Source organism: Chionomys nivalis, chromosome 12 (assembly GCF_950005125.1).
Source record: "Chionomys nivalis chromosome 12, mChiNiv1.1, whole genome shotgun sequence".
NCBI classification, from domain to species: domain Eukaryota; kingdom Metazoa; phylum Chordata; class Mammalia; order Rodentia; family Cricetidae; genus Chionomys; species Chionomys nivalis.
Window position 1 is genome coordinate 67,440,517 of NC_080097.1, and position 19,097 is coordinate 67,459,613.

Consider the following 19,097-nt stretch of genomic DNA (forward strand, 5'->3'; position numbering starts at 1 on the left):
GGGGTCTCCTCCTGAGGGAAGGTCCTCCCAGAGGGTCTTTCATGCTTAGCTTTACAGACTGGTGAGCAGGTGAGCTAGGCAAAGCTAACAGTCCTTAGAAAGACAGCTCTGTGGACCACAACATTATTATTCTGTTTCCTATTTCATTCACAGTCACTTCTTTATAACTCAAAAGCCAAATATTTGCTGGAAACTAACCACAAACCTGGGGAATTGGCTCAGTGAATAAAATTCTTGCAATAAAAAAATGAGGACTGACCTGTTTGTGTGCCCAGAACCCATGCAAAATGCCAGGCAGTGGGGGCTGGAGAGATGGCTCAGTGGTTAAGAGCACTGGCTGTTCTTCCAGAGGTCCTGAGTTCAATTCCCAACAACCACATGGTGGCTCACAACCATCTATAGTGAGATCTGGTGCCCTCTTCTGGTATACAGGTAGAATACTGTACACACAAACAAACAAACAAACAAACAAACAAACCAACCTGAGATTGGGTTCTGAACCTGATACATCATCACCATGAAGATTTCAGTGTGTTTTTCCAAGGACAGTGTCCTACATTAGCATGAGACAATAACCAAAGGAGGTGACGATGAGCACATTGCCATTTAGCTCTCAATACACATCTACATTTTGCTAATTGTCCCAATAAACCCCAGTGAAAGGATCTCATTCAGAACCATTCATGTTCGCTCATTCTGACCCTTCGGGAAAATTCTGTCTGGAATAGTTCTTCACCTGTCCTTGACTCTCGTGGTTTTGGCCCTTGATGGTCACGGGGCAGGACATTTGGCCTTCCTGATGATTTTGTATTGAATCTCTGAGAGAAAGAACCTTAACAGCAGTGTTCCCAGGATGCATTACATACAGTCTTCTGGCTCACGGCTTCAGTTGTGTCCATTACTAAGCTGTTTGCTTTGTTCCTCTGATTTGGTCAGAATCTGTCTAAACATCTCACTGCCAAGTTTCTCCTCTTCTTTGCCATCAGGAATTATTTTGTCAGCAGATAGTTTCACTTCAAAATTTATTTTTGTCAGTGTGGAGTCACTGTTTTTCTATGACACCCACACCCACAATCTGTTAACATCTATATTTTGAAGCTTGAATTTGCTCCACTTTAGTTGGTGGGAATTCCCTTTGAATCCAATGTCAATGTTTTGTGGTGTGGCCACTTCATTCTTTGAATTCCTCTTAATTTTATTGCAGAATATAATATCAGAATTTGTTCTACTCTCTCCCAGGAAGCAGCCTTTTCCATGGAACTCACTGTCTTCTTCGGAAAAAAGAACCCCCCCCCTTCCAAACCAAAAACGATATGTAAAGGCCAAGGCATGAGGAGTGCTTGTTAATGCTGGGTTGTGGGGGAAGACTTGCAGATTTCATTTTCTCTTGGTGAATGAAGTCTGAGAAGACACACATGTATTTATTTCTGTATTTTTAAAATCATGAGCTAGAATAAAGCCCTGGCTTCCAATCTGGCACCACAGTATTCGTTCTCATTTCCTGTCTTCATCTGTGACATGTGCTCTCTGTTCTCCCTCAAATGCTGGTTTATTTGTTAAACCATCTAAATGACCAACCTCTCATCATGGCGGTCACTCTCCCCCACACCTTCTTCTTTCAGCTCAAGCTGTTGGCTCAATTCTGAGCCCGTAATTGCCCTACACAGACACCATTCTCCTGCCAGTTGGATCCTGATGTCCTATGGAAGGCATCCTACAGGGGCATCTTTCACCTCGCTCAGGCTTACAAGCTGGTCATGGAGCTATCCCTTTGCAAGGAAGGACACCCTACCCTCACACAGGTTCTGAGTTCCTACACTACTTGACCCCTGCTTTCCCTAGTCCCTTGAAGCTAGCCTCATCTCTGATCAGGGGGCCTCTTTCCATTCATGCTTCTACATCCTGATGCCACCCTGTTTAAGTCTGGCTCCTCACAATGGGTACTTACATAAGTAAACTCCTCATTCTTTGGGCTCTGATGCCCAACTCTAGCCTGTCTGTGGGCTTATGGTGTCGTGTTTCCACTGTGACTCCATATCTTCACATCCCACCACTCCTATATCTAGACACATCTTCACTACAACTTCACCCGGTGAGAGCTTATCACAATATGTCAGGGTCTCTGCATGGGCTCCTTCTCATATGAACTCTTACATCACCCAGTGGCAGGCCTGGTCTGCCTTCCCCTCCACACATAAAGGGACTGAGTTGTTAGGGGGAAGGAAAGAAAGAGAAGCAGAGGAGGAATGAGTAAGAGATTTATAGTGATTGTACTCTTGACATCACTTGTTCATTTATTCATTCAAAACATTTAGGACAACCCAGCACATAGCAAGCTCTATCCTATGTACTATACTAAGAAGTAGTATCCTTGGTGCTATTTGATAGGTCAGATTCATTTCCAGAATGTTTCTATTCTAGAAGCACAGTGAGAAAGAGAGGGTCATGTAGGTCTCTGTCCTGAGAGTCAGTAGAATGTCTCCTGGACCTGGAATTAGACACTATCTTTAACACTTGGCTTCAAAGGCATGAGCTCCTGAGCTAGCTGCTTGACTGGATGTCCTTTGTGCCATCTGTAAAATGGAGAAAGCATGTATCTTACAGTGCTGTTCTTAGGGTTGAGATTCAATACACACAACACTTAAAAGACAGCATCAAATCCTCTTCACAACATACTGAGCTGCATCCTGTTTTGAAGCGGAGCATAGCAGAGGTTGGAGCCATTGTGCTTATCTGCATATTCAGCTCCCCCCTCCATCTCCAGCACTACAGCAAACTGGATGCAGTGGCACACACGGGTAATCCCAGCATTTGTGAGTAGAGGTAGGAGTTCAAGGTCATCCTTGGCTCCATAGTGAGTTTGAGGCCATCTTGGGGTGCAGTTTTAGGAAGAGTACCACAGAAGGTCTCTGTGGGGGCAAAGTGTTGAAAGGGATGAGTAAGCAAGGCATAGCTATTTGGAGAAAAAGCAGCTCTTCCAGATAGAAAAAACAGCCATGGTGTTGAGCCTGATCCAGAGGTTTTCTGAGTGTGTTGTACAGAGAGTTAAAGGTGGCTGGTGACCTTTGGCAGGAGTCTGAGCAGGGAGGGAGGGGAAAGAGGAAGGAGGTGGGAGAAAGGGATCAAACCACTGAGCCTTTCCCTCAGTAATCCAGCCGCAGCCCAGCTTTCTGTATTAACCTCAGTGTGCTGGAACACCACTATGCTTCTCCCTGGGTGACTGGCCTTCTATGTAAGATTCTTCCTATAAAATATTCTACTTAGTAATATCTTAACACATTCAATAGATAAGCTAAAGGCACAGTTTTATTGTTTGAAGATGCCATTAATATTGATAACGGGATAATCATGTTCCCACATACTATGTCATTGTAACCATTATGTGTCACTATAACATTGTGGGGGGAAACAGGAGAGATGCTTAGAAGGGGGTTGGGTTATATTTTAGTAGTCTAGTACTTGCTTAGACCATGAGAGCTCTGGTATTCACCTCCAGTGCCGAAGAAAGAAAAATGTAAAAGGTAGGTTGTGTCTACTTCTTCACCTTCCTTAGAGTTTCAAACCAGTGTGTCATGGAAAGATATGAACATCTGAGCTGGTGTTTCCTCTCAGGGTGGGAGCTCAACTCCCTCATCACTATAATAGGTAGTAAAGAGAATGAAAGTCCCTCAAGTATTCATAGACGTGCTCTTCTTTTATCCGAATGCCCCCTTGCACAAGGAGATTCATTTTTACAGGTCAGAGAGTAGCACACTGCAGCATGCAGCCCATAGCATCCTGGTCATCGTGTCTTTCACTCTCAAGTAACACCAGGACATACATACATACATACATACATTTATTTATTTATTTATTTATTTATTTATTGTTTTTTCTTATTGATTTTTATTGATCTCTACATTTTTCTCTGCTCCCCTCCCTGCCTATCCCCTCCCCCTTCAGACCTCCCCCAAGGTCCCCATGCTCCCAGTTTACTCAGGAGATTTTGTCTTTTTCTACTTCCCATGTAGATTAGATCCATGTATGTCTCTCTTAGTGTCCTCATTGTTGTCTAAATTCTCTGGGATTGTGGTTTTTAGGCTGGGTTTTTTTTTTTTTTTGCTTTATGTTTAAAAACCACTTATGACTGAGTACATGTGATATTTGTCTTTCTTGTCTGGGTTACCTCACCCAAAATGATGTTTTCTAGCTCCATCCATTTTCCTACAAAATTCAAGATGTTGTTATTTCTCAGGACATTTATTTTTGACAATACAGACAAGCAAATGTGTGTTTTTGAAAGTCAGGATCTTTTTGGCTGATTTCTCTAAACTCAGTGTGGAAATACTGAGACACTAAGAACTGATAGATAGTCTCAACTATATCTACAATGGTCCAACTGTTGCAGTTTTTAAATGCTAGATTGATCATGTACACCCTTAGGGCTGAGATGAGTATTTCTAGTAAAGATGTCATTTGATAAGTAGGACTCAAGGAGCTCCATTTCTAAGCGAGTGTCCATTTGTGGGTTAGAGCTGAGAACTAAATCATCGACATGAAAGATCAAGTTCAGTCAACAATCCGATGTGCCCCTCCCCCCCACTAGTGTAAAGGGCCAAGCAGAAACATTAAAAACAAGAAAAAAAAAAACCCTCTGTGTGTGTGTGTGTGTGTGCGCGCGCTCAAGTATTGGGCGCGGCGACAGGGGGGGTTAGGGGGAGGAAGTTTAGAATACAGTTCGTGCCTGGAAAGATACACTCAAGAAGGAGGCTGAGTGTGGTGGCCCATGCCTGTGATCTCAGTATTCTGGAAAGTGGGACACAGGAGGACCTTGAGTTCGAAGATAGCCTGGGCTACATAGTGAGACTGTGTCACAAAAGTGGGACGAGAACAGGGGGTGAGTAAAGGAACGAAGGCAAACCCCGTTGAGCAGCCACATGGGCAGCTGCTCCTGGAAGCTATGCTTTTTATTGTTATTATTATTGTTGTTGTTAAAATCTTCTCCTTATCGGTCCCCTCCCTGACTCCATTCTTCATTCCCCCCCACTCCCCTTTGGAGACAGAGTCCCACTGTGTAGTCCAGTCTGGTTTCAAATTCACTTTCTTTAGGTTTCAGCATCTCTAGCATTGGGGTTACAGGTATACCCCCTCCAGGTCAGTTTCCTTGTGGTTCTTGTTAGTGTTTAGACACAGCTGAATTGTTTCATATGCTCTTTATATGGCAGTGTGAACCTATCCAACTTGTGGTTTGGATAACATGGCCTGCCCACAGTTAGGTTTTTCTTTTCCCAGTGGTCCTTCTCAAAAATACAACTTCAATTCTAAACCGGTATACAAAATCTAGGGCAAGTGTCTTGGAATGAAGATCTATGATATTTTAATCCTTCCCATGCAAATGGGGCAGATCTCTATTCCCATACCTGCTAAAGAACATCTATTTGGAGCAGAAGATGATAAGAAGAACCACTCAGCACAAATTGTTGGTCTATCTACTCATTTTACCCTCTAGATCTAGTGTTCTGTGCTTCATGGGTGCACAGCTCAGGTCCCCTTACATCGTAGACTGACTACCAACTAGGTTTGCCTGATGGAAGGGAGGGGCAGAAGACCTCTTTCCTGCCCTGTCTGGGCAGTAGCTGTTTCCCCTTTCATCAGGGCTCCTATTGGACGGCACCTTCTTCATCTCTCACTGGGTTCCAGGAACTGCTCCCTCCCTCATTACACCAGGTGCAGGAGGAAGAACAGCTTCTGAGGCCTTTTCCACCATCCCTTCACCCTGTCACCCTCTGTAAATATCCCTTTCATTAGTCATTCCTCCTTTATCCCTGAACGTGCCATCATTTCCTACCTGAATCATCACTGACTTATACTTGACTCTAAATTTTCCACATGGTACTGACATACGTGAATTGCAGAATCAGAATTCTAAAACTGACCTCGAATACCACATATATTTCATAGGAAATACAACCACAATTCAAAAAAAAATATTTATAGTTTTTTTTTTAATCACATAAGTTGCCAAGATAAGGAAGGAGTGTTATGAAAACAGTAGTGTCTGACACAAGGCCTTAGGCTATGTGGAAATCAGATTGCAGCTTTTGTGAGATACTGCTGCCTTCAGGTGATCAAATGCCTTCTGTTTGACTTTGTTTCCACGGTTTGTTTTTGAGATAAGGTCTCATTATGTAGCCCTGGTTGGCTTAGGACTCAATATATAGACCAGAGGACCTTACATCAAAATGATTCTTTTACCTCTGCCTTGTAAGTGCTGGGGTTAAGGGTGTGCCACCACACCCCACTGATGAAATGCTGTTTAACTTAGTCTATTGTAGTGCCGCTAAGTGATTGGCGGTATGTCACAAGTGCACTCAGAGATGACATATGGTGGACATACGGTGGAGAGGAATGCTCTTTACTGACAAGCACAGGCCCGTGACCCTGCATGGAGAAATGTGGTTTTTGCAGAAGGAAATACATCTCTGCTCATGGCCCAAGTAGGGACCCTTCCCAAGTCTGGAATATAATTAGGTTTGGCTTAAGCTCAGTGAAATAAATAAACCTTGTCCCAAGTGAGAGCTAATTGCTCACCTCTGCCTTTCAAAGTTGTCAAATTCTAAGCCAGAGTGTGTTGTTTTTCTTAAACTCTTCAAATAAGAGATGTCTTGACCCTAGCGTCAGCACATCCCTCCCACAGCCCCACAAAGTGAATTGACCCTGGGGAGAAGAGGGTTGAAGCTTAACAAAAGATGTTGGGCATGGGGTGGGCCATCCTGTTTGTTTCAAATTGGTCACCCTGTTTGAAACCTGTGCCAGCCTAGGCAATTTGGGGATGGTAGTTTCTAGAGCATTGGCTCTAGGTTGTCTTGGTTCTGTGGTTTGAGATGGTTGTTTCTGGAGCACAGGGCTGCTGTAAGTTGTCTTGGTTCTAAAGTTCTTGACATACAGGTTTTCTGCAGGCTTTATAGCAAACTTGGTTCTCCACCAGATCTCTAGAGAACAAAGGCTCCAACTTAACAGTCGCACTTCCCAGATCTTTCTTGGAAAGGTGACCAGAGTCACATCGAATCATCTGGAAAGAGCCCAGCACAGAACACACCACTTGGCTCCATTCCAGGACACCTTAACTTAAGGCTGGCATTCTCAGGTGAATATTCACTTGACACTTTTCTCCCTCTCACACCAGTGACAGTTAGAAGTAAAAAACAAAATCAGCTTTTCTTTCCTCAAATTTAACCATGTATGTACTATGTCAAAGTAATTGCTACTTCTCTCCTCTCCCTGGAAAATGTCAGTAACTGAAATAAGCATGGCCAATGGGACAGGGCCGACAAAGAGGAAATTGTCATATGCCTTCTAGGTATTATTTTTTTCTAAGTTGCCTTTGAAATGTCATGAACAATAGGTGATTGCTAGATAAAGTTTTGGTATTCAGATTCTTTTATGTGTAAATTGGTGCAAATGAATCAATAGAATTTAGTCACAAACATGCAAGGAACAGAAGCACACAAGGAAATGGAGTCCTAGAGACTGACTAGTTGACTAACTAGTTCTTAAAGAAGTGGCTTAACAGACCTGAGGAGATGGCTCAGTGGATATAGCCCTTTTGTGCAAACATGAGGACTAGAGTTTGTGTACCCAGAACCCACATAATTTCTGGGCCGGCAGAGAGAGGACCCCCAGAGCAAGCTGGCTAGCTAAACTGGTGAGCTTATACTGGTGAGCTCTTCACTTGACCTAAGGATTCGACCTCAATTAATAAAGTAGAAAAACCCGTGAAGGATGATTCCCAACAACCTGTGCATACAAACATACAAAAAAATGCATGCAAGCCATGCCTAAAATTGGCCATAATAATTAATAAATAATTTAAGTGGCTTAAATCATGATATTGTGAGCTTCCAAGTGTATCATTTTGTTTCCATTGTAATATGTCCATTTCAAAAAATTCTCAGGTATTGCTCTGGAATGGGTGCAGGGGGACAGTGTTGCCTGAGTGTTAATAATTTTTCATTCTGAGATTTTACGAAGTCATCTGATAAAAAGAATCAAAATTCCAGATTCAAAATAATTAGAATTTTATGCTTGAGGATCACACCGCAGGTCTCATTGTTCCCCTGGGTGTAATTTCTTGGCATGAAACACTGGGTGGAGGGGGGTATTTATTTAGATCTGTCTAGATTTTAGTTGTTAAACTTTGCCTGCCATGCTTAAATTTATACAAAGGTGAATCATTTATTCATTTTATTAAAGGTAAGAGCTAATTTGATAAAGACAATTTGTGTCAGAGATGCTTAGGTATTTGATGTCTTTCTAAGTGATCACTAAGTTTGATAACTAATTGTGGAAAACAGCTTTGAGTAAACAATGAAACCTGAGAAACAATTAAATTTGAAAAAATCAGCCATGCTATAATTTTATCTGCCCATCAATCTGCCCTCCAATTGACCATGTTAGAAGACTGAAAATTGAAAGCAAAACTCTCTTTGAATATCAAGAACTCCACTGAATATCTTAAATCTTCAATTTACAACAAACACACATTTTAAAAACTTGCCAAAAATTAATTCGAGCTGGACAATGGTGGTACACACCTTTAATCCCAGCACTTGGGAGGCAGAGATAATCTCTGTGAGTCTGAGGGAAGCTTGGTCTACAGAGTGAGTTCCAGGACAGGCTCTAAACCCTGTCTTGAAGAACAAACACCACCACCACCAACAACAAAACCCCCCAAAATTAAACAAACAAAGAAGCAAACAAACAAAAACCAAACCAAACCAAACAAACACTACCCTCCCCCCCAAAAACCCTAATTTGGTTTTTTCAACTTTCATTTCACTTACAGACACCATGCCTATGCTAACTGCAAACTATTTTTGGAGAGTAAGTATGCTGAAGACTTCCACTTTTCCATGTTTTCTTTCAGAGTTTAGTTTGTAGCATTTCAGATGTGTTTATACCATAACTCTGACTAAAATGTACACGCTCACTGAAATACTTTAATGCTGAGTTTAAACCATGCTGAATGTTTGGAAATACATTGAGATATGACTCACAGTTACATGGTTTCTTCTGTAGTATGAGTCAAAATATGTTCCTTAAATAAAAATACCAACAGAAGAGTTTGCCGTGACCCAGTCATCTTGTGAAGCGGATGCGCATGTTAGTTGTGCCCCTAGTATATCAACACCACGAGGATTCCAGTATACCTGAAGAATGGGCTCGAGTTTTCAGATTTTGATTTTAAAATCTGGCCTCAACTATGAAAAAGCTTCCCCAACAAAAACTGAAAAGCATTCATTAGAATTAATTCTTTTACTATTTCTTTTTGAGAAGGAAATTTCTAGTCTTCTTCAGTAGCATCATCACAATAGACAACACAGAATAAATAACTTGATACCAGGACAAGGCTCCTAGGGGAAGGGTGAACCAAACCGGCCTTAACCACATCAGTGCAGACTTCTCAGGGTGGCACAGTCCTGATTGGAGAGGACTCCCACAGGCACAAAATTACAACGTTACAGTTAAAGGGACTAATGACTTTCAAGTTCATGGTCCAAATAGAGTCCATTAAGCAATCACAAGACAGCAACTTGTCTGTCTCGATTGCTTCATCGCTTGCACGAACTGACTTCCTAGAGAATGAGTTTCGTTTGGCCTGACTGTACACTGCATTTATAACAACAGTGGCATCAAAATTTAAAACAGGAGACAGTAACCACGTAGAGTTTTAAACAAATTACAAAACCACATGCTTGGTTATTCAGCAGGAAAGCTTAAATCAACTGGGTCTTAGACGCAGCTGGTTGTCCTACAAAGGTCACATAGCTGTAGACAGCCTTCTGAGATCTTCCACGAAGGGCCTTGCAGTTTCATTTTGTTTCTACGCCAGCTCTTCACGTTTCTCCAAGGAGGCTGTTAAAGGCCTTTGCAGAGGCTCCCTTGTGGTGCATCCTCATAACTGCCCACAAAGGTCAGTCTGTTTAGTGGCACTGGACAGGGTAGGACAGGAAGTCCGTGAAACCTCTTGTGTTCTCAATGAAGTCCGGCAACAGAGGACTGAACGCATTAGTCTCAGGACCGGTGGCCTAAGGATGGCAAAGACCCAAGGGTCAATTATAGAGTTAACTGATAAAAATCTAAGAGCTTGGAGGTCCAAGTTTTCCTTTCGGGAAGAGGTTTCACTCACATAAGCAAAGATCTGAAAGGAGAGAGGAAAACAACGTTAGTTTTATATTGTAAGCAAGCTGACTTAGATCCATCCCATCATCTCTTGAGATTCAGCCTTGTTTTGTGTAGTAGCAGCAAGTGGAAGGGCGGGTGGAAAAAATCTTCTATGTAAATCATATCTTTTTTTTTTCCTGTGAACTTAATGAAAGCAAGTACTCTAAGGGTTACAATTAACATTGGCATCATATACAAAACTTTCTAATCTTGTCCCTGGGAATGGAGGGAAATTAATAAACTTTTCTTGGCACCTAGAATAGAATCTGCTTTCCCTTCAGATGATCTCATTATATAGTCCAAACTGACCTCAAGCGCATGACCTGCTTATAACCAAATAGAATATTTTAATAATATCTGTAGTCGTGATGATAATATTTGTAGTTTCTGTTTGTCAATAGCCCAACATGTGCGCTGTGAAACACACCTGCTTTCTTTGTAGTCCTCCGGAAGCCATAGCAGATGAGGAAGTAAGTCTCAGAAATGTTAAGAATAACGTTACACTTTCAAATATCTGGCTTTTTTTTTTTTTTTTTTTTTTTTTTTTTTTTTTTTTTTTTGGTTTTTCGAGACAGGGTTTCTCTGTGGTTTTGGAGCCTGTCCTGGAACTAGCTCTTGTAGACCAGGCTGGTCTCGAACTCACAGAGATCCGCCTGTCTCTGCCTCCCGAGTGCTGGGATTAAAGGCGTGCGCGTGACTATCACGATTCAGCAAGTAAGAGCAACCGAGCACATCAGTTGGAGAACTGGTTCTGAATATTGCACTGCTTTGACCTGAATTTAACTCAGTCTGTAACTTTAGTATCGTGGGCAAGAGACTGTGAGTCTGTCCTCACAGGTCATCGGAAGCAGCACTTCAGCTGCGCCAACAGAGCTCCTGTAATAGTGCTCTACAGAGTAGGTGAGTTGTGACCTCACTTCACCAAGGAGAACACAGGGGCACTTGCCATGGACCTAAGGCTGGCTAGTAGCCTAGGAAGGGTACAAATCCAAGACTTCTGGTACTGGTACGTGCTCAGTGCATATTACATCCAGGTCAGTGTTGCAGCAGGGGCCTGCAGAATTATGTCTTAAGCTCTGGGAAGTGGACAAACACACTCTTACATGTGGATGGGCATTTCCAGACCGGTATTGGTGCTCTCATTTGACTCAGTGCAGCAGATTGGCAGGGAACAGTACGGACTTGGTAGCCATACCTCTTCATTCCAGCCTATAGAGAAAAAGACTTCGAATGTGGACCACACCTCATCATCTGACTAACACAGTAATTCTTAGTGTGCTAGGGATCCTCTGGCCTAGTCTGTGATGTAGGGAAGCCATCCACTTCTTCCCTGATACTTTTCCCCCGAAACGACTCATTCCTTCCCCTTCTCCCGTACTTACTCTGCAGCAGCATCTGGGAACTGGATGTACCAAACAGATTGGAGGGCGAGAGGAAAGTAGTCATCTTTGGGTTGCTTATGTTAGGACAATAGCGGGAAGGTTTGGCAGCCAGAGGTGTTTATGCCAGGGAATCTTGGCATGAGGAATGGAGAAAAGAGTTGGCAGATGAGTAAGGAAAAAGGAGAATTGATGGTGGGCTTCTCAGACCTCAGAGAGAAGAGTTAGGTAGGGCTACGCAATGGGGCACTAGTCTTCTAGCCTGCTGTGCTATTTTAGATGCAAAATATTCAGTTACAGTTTTTATATATTATGATATTTTATCATGTGAATTTTTTTCTTTATGGTGCGGGGACTTGAACTTGGGGGTCTCACATATGTTTGGCAAGCATTCTATCACGAGCTACATTCCCAACTCTATCGTGAGGTTTAGAAATCTAAAAGTCTCTAGTTGGGGGACAGAATGCCCCTCCTTGGCATGGCTAATTATTGCAACCAACAAAGGACTCCACAATGAGTATGTCTTTGCTACACACATTACTAACGAGTCCTGAGATATACCTCCTCCATAGACCCCCCCCAACTCATAGTAATGTTCTCTCCTTAACGATCCAGGGTCCTGTTACCAGGCAACTAAGGCCTGCCTTGTAGCTGACAGCCTGTCATAATTACCCAAGTTTGTCATCCTAATCCTTTCACCTTGACATGTCTTTCCTGCAGAAACCCCAATAAAGACCACAGCCCAGACCTTGCCATCCCCCTGACTCTTCTGCATCCTCACCTATGTGTGCACTGGCACTGCCTGGATTTCTCATAAATCTCTTCTTGGAAATGCACTTGACTGACCTTAATGTAAAAAAAAAAAAAGTACCTATTACCACCACCCACCTCCAAACTCAAAGTGTGGACCTTCCTCTCTCCCTGTGGCTGATCTTCAGTACTAAACAAACAGTTGACATAGGAGAGACACAGGAGTGATGTTTTGGTGATGTTCTAGAATTTAAATTTGGAGGTTGATGGGAAGGCATTCTCCTTCTGGCGTTGACTACCTGTGAGAAAATGCCCGGTCCTAGTCTAAGGCATCCAGTGAGTTACCTGCTTGACTCCTGCGCCCGGTTTTGCAAAGAGCTGTGGTACATATTGAGTGATGCAGACAGGAACCTGCTGTTTTGGCCATGTATGAGGCAGTCACCCCTGGAAAGCTCCATCCTGGCAATGGTCAGGGGCTGTCATTTAAACTATTTTCCTATCTTTAATTCTATATGAAGTGGGTTCAGAATTCTAGAGTGAATGAACGCTACACTTGGGAAGATGTAAAACATTCAGTTGCCTTGCTTCTTCAGCATAGTCAGTCTTGGCTAAGCCGTGGGCTTCAGTGGCGGGGGTCATCTGATAGCCTCTCCACAGGAGTGCAGACTCATTTTAGAGAGAAGGAAGCCGAGGCTAGAAGACTAGTTACTTTGCGTAAGGAGTCAAACTGCAGTGATGGAGCTCCAACTGCTGTGTCAGTCCTAAGGCAGTATCTGGGACTCACACATGCATACAAAACCTTTGAGACAAAGCTTCCTTTGAGATTCACGAGTGACCACCTGACACTTCTGTTCAAAGGTGTCACGAAGGCCTGTGACTATCCCTCTTCTCTTTAGAGATGGAGAAACTGTGGCCCCTTTTCAAAGTCTCTGTTTGGCTGTTCTCCATGGGGCTTCGCTTTCATCAACACTTACCAACAGCTAACTTGCAGGCAGCACTTACTCTCTGTTCATCTGCCTTTCCAAAGATGTTGTGGTCTCCTAGCTACAGGCATTGCACAATTAACTCTTAATTTGTTGTTGTTGTGGTGGTGGGTGGGCCATGCTTTAAAGAAATCCTTTCTCCCTAAACATGTCTGTGGTACATGGAAACTGAACCCTACTTTACTTCATAAGAAAAACAAAAACAAAAAAACGGGGCATGGATATGGGTCCAGCATGAGAACCACGGCACTCTGTGCCTTGAAAGTGCAATGACAACTCACTGCTGAAGTCTACAGCTCTGGGTTGAAACAGCCCAGGGCAGTGGCTCTGAGGAAATGGTGGACAGCATGATTCACCCACCCAGGAGTCCCCTAACATATTTCACAGATGGTTTAGGTGTGTTCCGTGTGAAGGACCAGAAGGGAGTCAGACGGAGGCAGACAGATAGGGAAAGGAGCCATAAATACATAATGTTGACAAACTTCCAGCCTTTTCTTTGTCCATATGACTGAAGACAAAGACTGAAAGTTCTGTCTTTTCCCCACTAGTCAATCCCCCTCCCCACTTCCGTACCTCTGCTGATGGACCAGCAAGACAAGTTCGAGGTTGGATCAGGGCATGTTTACCTCAAACTTGTGGAGCTAATGGCCTCCTTGTCTTTGGTCAGACGGAGCAACACTGAGTTGGGGAAGAATCCTCACAGACCCTGAAACCCAGGCTTCCTTCCGAGAGAGGCGGAGCTTCAGCTTCCCCAGGTCACCTCTGCCTTGTGATTCTTCTCCCCAGTAAATGCCTTTCATCACCTGTTGATTCTGTCTGCTGTGTCTGAGACCTTTCCCTGCTGCTACCTGTTACACTGGAGATTCTCCTTGCCTTTAAATTTTCTCATTGGCAGAGAAAACACACTCATCCAAGGCCCCAGACAGTATCACATGCACCGTCCATGGAGCAGAAATCAACACCCCTTGTTCACAGGAAGTTTCAGCCTTCCCTAAACGCTTTTCCTTTCTCTGGCCCTTCATATTACACAAGTGTCCTAGTTTTCAATTTAGGGACCAGTTTAGGTAGCAAAATGCTGTCAGAGAAATGCAGCTTAGTGAGCCCCAGTGATGTGAAATGTGGTACAGTAGACATAAGCTCAAGATCTGGATGGGGATTGATGGTGGTCAGAAACTCAAAATGGGACACGAGAGGCCAAGCACACCGCGCAAGCTGTAGATTAACTGAGAGTTAAGCCTCTACCTAGAAAAAGATTTGTTGGCTGGTGGTCCCGAAACATGGTATCTATTTGTTTTGAAGTTCATACTGTGATGTTGGTATGCCAAAGAAGAAGGAAGTGATCTCAAAAGGCTGTGTTGCATGTTTTTTTTTTTTTTTTTTTTTTTAAAGCTGAAATCCTGGTCTGAAATAACAGCGAAGATCCACCTAACTGTGAGGATAAAAAGCTCTAATTCTCTGTCAGGAAAAATGACTTCTTACAGACCGTATTTTAAAAACCACCACACCTGTGTCTGTATTTACAGTCACCACTGCAGAATAGCAAATTGGTGGAGCAAAAGATATCATTTGAAAACACACGGAGGAATGTTCTCTTAAAAGGAAATGTGTATTTCAACGGTTGCAACCATTGTCAAACATATCACTAATGATGTCTCAATGATGAAGGGCATTCCAGCTGCTTATGAACATTCACTTACACATCACCACACTAAGTTCTCCGTGGGCACCCAGAGACTTCTAGGTTTCTCTTCCATCGCTACCTGAAGCTTATAGTTTATACCCTTGTGACTTTCACCACCTGTTTACCTGACATTTGGCACAAGGGAAACCAGAAATAAACAGGAATGAACAGGAAACTCCAGGATTGTTTGCTTCAAATTTTTCTATAGTGTGAAGATCAGATTTCCACTAATCAGATTTGCCTAGAAATTCTAACCCTGGAGAATTTGTAAAAAAAAAAAAAAAAAGAAGATATTTTTTAAGTGAGTCAATGGCAGGTTCTTGAAAGTTTAGAACTGAATAAAATGCATAAACGCTTTATCCTAATGGCATGTGGAGAACAGTTTAAAATGCCCAAAAGCTAAGCACAACTAACAAAGTGCTGAGAAAGTAGCTGGCTGAGCAAGGGTTGGAAACTGTGAAACAGAGAGTATTTGAGACAAGAATGGAAGGTTCATATGTTTCCCGTGCTCTGTTCCATTTCAGGAAGAAAAGCAGCTTTATTTATCACTGTGAAATGATGATAACAGCTGATTAACGTGAGGAGGAATTTATTAATTTATACATAGTGAATAAATAGTTTGCACATATGTTGTTGGTCTCATGTGTGATTTCATACTGGACAACCAAAGTCCTAAGCACCACACGCTTTTTAAGTCACTGAAGAAATGTTTTATGGGCATCAAAGGAAGGTTTTATGTGAGGGCTAATCTGATTATTTCTTAATTTAGACTAGCATTTACACTAGCCAATCTCCTAAAATCTCAGTCCCAGGCTTGTATTTCACAGGACTGTGGAGAAAGAAAATGAAGCAACATGATTGTATTAGCATGGGGTGAGGGGGACAGCGCTAACATGCTGTTTTATTTTAAAAGCTAAGAAAAGTTAGAATAAAGAGACAAGGTGGTCCAAATATTTATTATGTATTCCCAATTCTCTTGTGAAACCATAGTTGGATCTTCTTCCATGTTACTCTTAAAATGAGAACTTTCTTTTAGATACTATTACTATTAATATGTTGTATCCCAGCTCTGCAACTCCCTAGCTGTGGGCCCAGGAGGAAGTTACTTGACTCATTTACACAATAGGATTCATCTTGGAGGTTGGTGTGAAGATAGTGAGTTGCTGTAAAAATGCACACTCAGAACCCTAAGTCTTTAGGTGTCACAGTAGTGGTACGCTAGGCTGAACTGAATTCATCTCAGTGTACTGAGCGTTTTTATTCTTCTGTTTTGAGAGTTTTAGTTCCTGAACTTTGGAGGCCCTAGGCTGACATCCTAGAAGGAAGGACTCCACTCTGCTCATAACCTGGGACGGTGACTGGTGTTAGCAGTTCATTACTAACTCTGGATTTCCTGAGTCCCATCTTTTTCCATGGCCAGAGAACTGCAGAACTGACTGGGGTCCCACCAGCTCTGGCTGTGAATGGTACTTTTTGCTGGCTAGAGTCTGACACACTTCTGAGGAACGTAGGAAACAGTTCTTGCTATTCTGAATAAAAAGTGGTCAGTGGTCCCAAATACAAAACACTCTATCTATAAAGCTGAAGCCTACGAGCCATGTTCGTTTCTAAATCACAACATTTCATGAAGCAAACTCTCCTGCTGGGGTGCCTAGGGAGTTGCTACCTCCCACAGCCCAGCTCCATCTTATTCCCCACTAAGTATAACTTACCAATTCAGACCATCTGCTCCAGGGACAGAGCTACAAGTGTGAGGGTAATATGGGGAGCAGAGCAAAGAGAATATGGCTGAGAATGGGGGTTCTTTGGGGACGCGGCTCATATTCGAATCTCTTTATGTCCCCGAGGAAGAGTAGATGATACCAATTAGAAGCATCGATGAGGGCAGGAGACAGGAAAGAGTGATTTCTGTAGCTTCTACACATTCCACCATTCATGCCATCATTTCCCAAATCCCCAGTTTATAGCTCTCCATGAGAGATCAGAAGGCTCCAAACTCAATTCTGCTTCCACATTAGACTTCAGGAGCTCGGGATCTATTTTTAGAACTAATTTGTTTAGAACTAATGGTCCCTCTAACCGCACAGCACCCACACTTCTACCCTGGCCCTTCCTCCATTGCCCAGGAAGCCTTTTCTCTGATTCCCTGTGAAGTACCAGCTGTTGCTACATGTTCCTTCAAGCGCACCAAGTGCACAGCTACAGAACGGCGAGCATCTATCTATATTCCTGACAGTGACATTAAGAGAATATTTTGAGGTTACAAGTGTCTCCTGTGAGGGACGACAAAAGCACTATGTAACAGTTGGTCCTTTCCTCTCGTTTTCATGACCACACAGACTTGTACTCTAATATGTGAACTGGTGACTCTTTCAACTAGATTTTTGACCTTAAAATTCCTAAAGTCAAATGCAAGCTGCTGTAAACTTCTACACCAAGGACTCTCTGAATGCTATGGGCCGGCAACTACATTTTGCCTAGGAGAAATGAAAGCATCAAGGGAATTGAACTCCAGTGGTCGGCTCATAACAGGACAACCGTCCTAACCTGGGAAGACTCCCTCCTCTTCACTTACCAACCCACCCAGGGAAGGGACCGTGTAGAAGGTTCCTGTAGGGCACAGAAGAACTGCTCTCTTAGGAAAGTTCATGCGTAAAAGCTGGGGCCGGAAGGAAGTGGGCAAAGGTGAGAAGGGAAAGCAATGATGGCAACAGACCTTTATAAATTAGGGCACTTTGTTTTTCAAGTTGCCAATGAGTGCCCGGGGGTAGAAAGGGTAGGTGAAGGTAGTTTCAGGCAGCTGCATGCTGCTGGGCTGTGGAAACAAACGAACGACTTACTGTGAAAGGCAAGGAGCAGATGGCGAAGGTGATGGTCATAATGGCCAGGAGAATGAGATGGTCAGTCTCCTCCGCCATTGAAGTCCTTTCTCCTCTCCTGCGCGACCCAGGGCCACCCAGGCCACCGCCGGATGATCCACAGCGGCTTCTTCTGGCCCGACGGTGCATGCGGATGAGGTTAAGGATGACGCTGAAGTTGCAGGCGAGCACCGCCAAGATGAGCAGCAGCAGCACCGTGGCATAGAGCTGCAGGTATGCAGTCCCCCCGTGCCGGATAAAGCACCATGTCCCGGGACAGTACTGGACGTACTCCCCGTAGTTGAGCAGCGGCAGGGAACAGAAGAGCAAAGAGACCGCATAGATGACTGGCAGCACCGCCAGGCCCCCGCGACGCGAGAAGCGGCGCCGGTAGAAGTAAGGGTGTCCGATGGAGACGTAGCGCTCCAGGGCCATCGCGAAAAGCATGAGCATCGTGGCAAGACTGAAGAAAGTCATTGTGAAGGCGAAATAGGTGCACACGCGGCTCTCGGGAGCCAGGGCCACCAGTGTCTGGTTCCGCGCATAGGAAGCCAGGACCACCGGACTGATGAGACAGGTCCCCAGCAGGTCAGTGAGCACCAGCTCTGTCACCAGCACGTGGAACAAGGAGATAGAGGTCCTGCTGCCGGCACTGCACCCTGTGTCCCCGCGCCAACGGCGTGCCAGCAGCGCCAGCGCAATAAGGTTCCCCAGAACCCCGGCCGAGAACATCACCGAGCTGATGGCTGGGCTGTCCTCCGGGAGGAGCCACTGTCTACTCTGGCAGTCCTCCATCCGCTCGGAGTCATGGGAGGCATTACCCATGGTGGAGGGCTTGGAGGAGAGAGACTCTCTCCTCCAGGCTGGTACCTGACAGCAAGAGGGTCTGAGGGCCCCGGTGCTCCAAGACACAGAAGGGAAAAGGGGAGGGACCGAAATCCAGAGCTCCCTTCCGGCCCCCAGCTCGCGCCAAGGGCCGCTTCGCTCGGGTCTCCCGCTTGCGCGCCCAGTGGCCACTTCCCTGAAGCATCAGGGACGCCCTCGAGGTTCCTGCGCCTCATCCACTCTGGCTGCTGGGGAGAGCTTAAGGGGTAGCCCTCAGTCCCCATGCCCGCGACGTCTGGGAGCAGGTCCAGTAGTGGCTGTCAGGCAAGCAACTTCCATTGTTTGCAAGCTGCTGCTGGGGTTGGTGGTGGGGGAACAAGGCGAGACACACTAGCTGGGCTCTAGAAGGGGGTCCAGC

At 44.2% G+C, this 19,097-nt stretch overlaps 1 protein-coding gene across 1 annotated transcript; it reads right to left on the reverse strand.

Moving 5' to 3' along the window:
• Positions 1 to 9,328: 9,328 nt before the first annotated feature.
• On the reverse strand, positions 9,329 to 18,822 carry Ptger2 (prostaglandin E receptor 2). Its single transcript, XM_057786418.1, has 2 exons — positions 17,837 to 18,822; positions 9,329 to 10,180 (listed from the first exon to the last, which is right to left on the reverse strand). The coding sequence occupies exons 1-2, from the start codon at positions 18,677 to 18,679 to the stop codon at positions 9,935 to 9,937; spliced, it is 1,089 nt and encodes a 362-aa protein (XP_057642401.1). The 5' UTR covers positions 18,680 to 18,822; the 3' UTR covers positions 9,329 to 9,934.
• Between the last annotated feature and the right edge of the window lie 275 nt (positions 18,823 to 19,097).

Excerpts from the sequence above, each read along its gene's own strand:
- Ptger2 (XM_057786418.1), bottom strand. The coding sequence starts at position 18,679 with ATGGGTAATGCCTCCCATGACTCCGAGCGGATGGAGGACTGCCAGAGT. Across the intron at positions 10,181-17,836 it reads TCTGCTCCTTGCCTTTCACA|ATCTTTGCTTATGTGAGTGA; the intron begins GTAAGTCGTTCG and ends CTCTCCTTTCAG.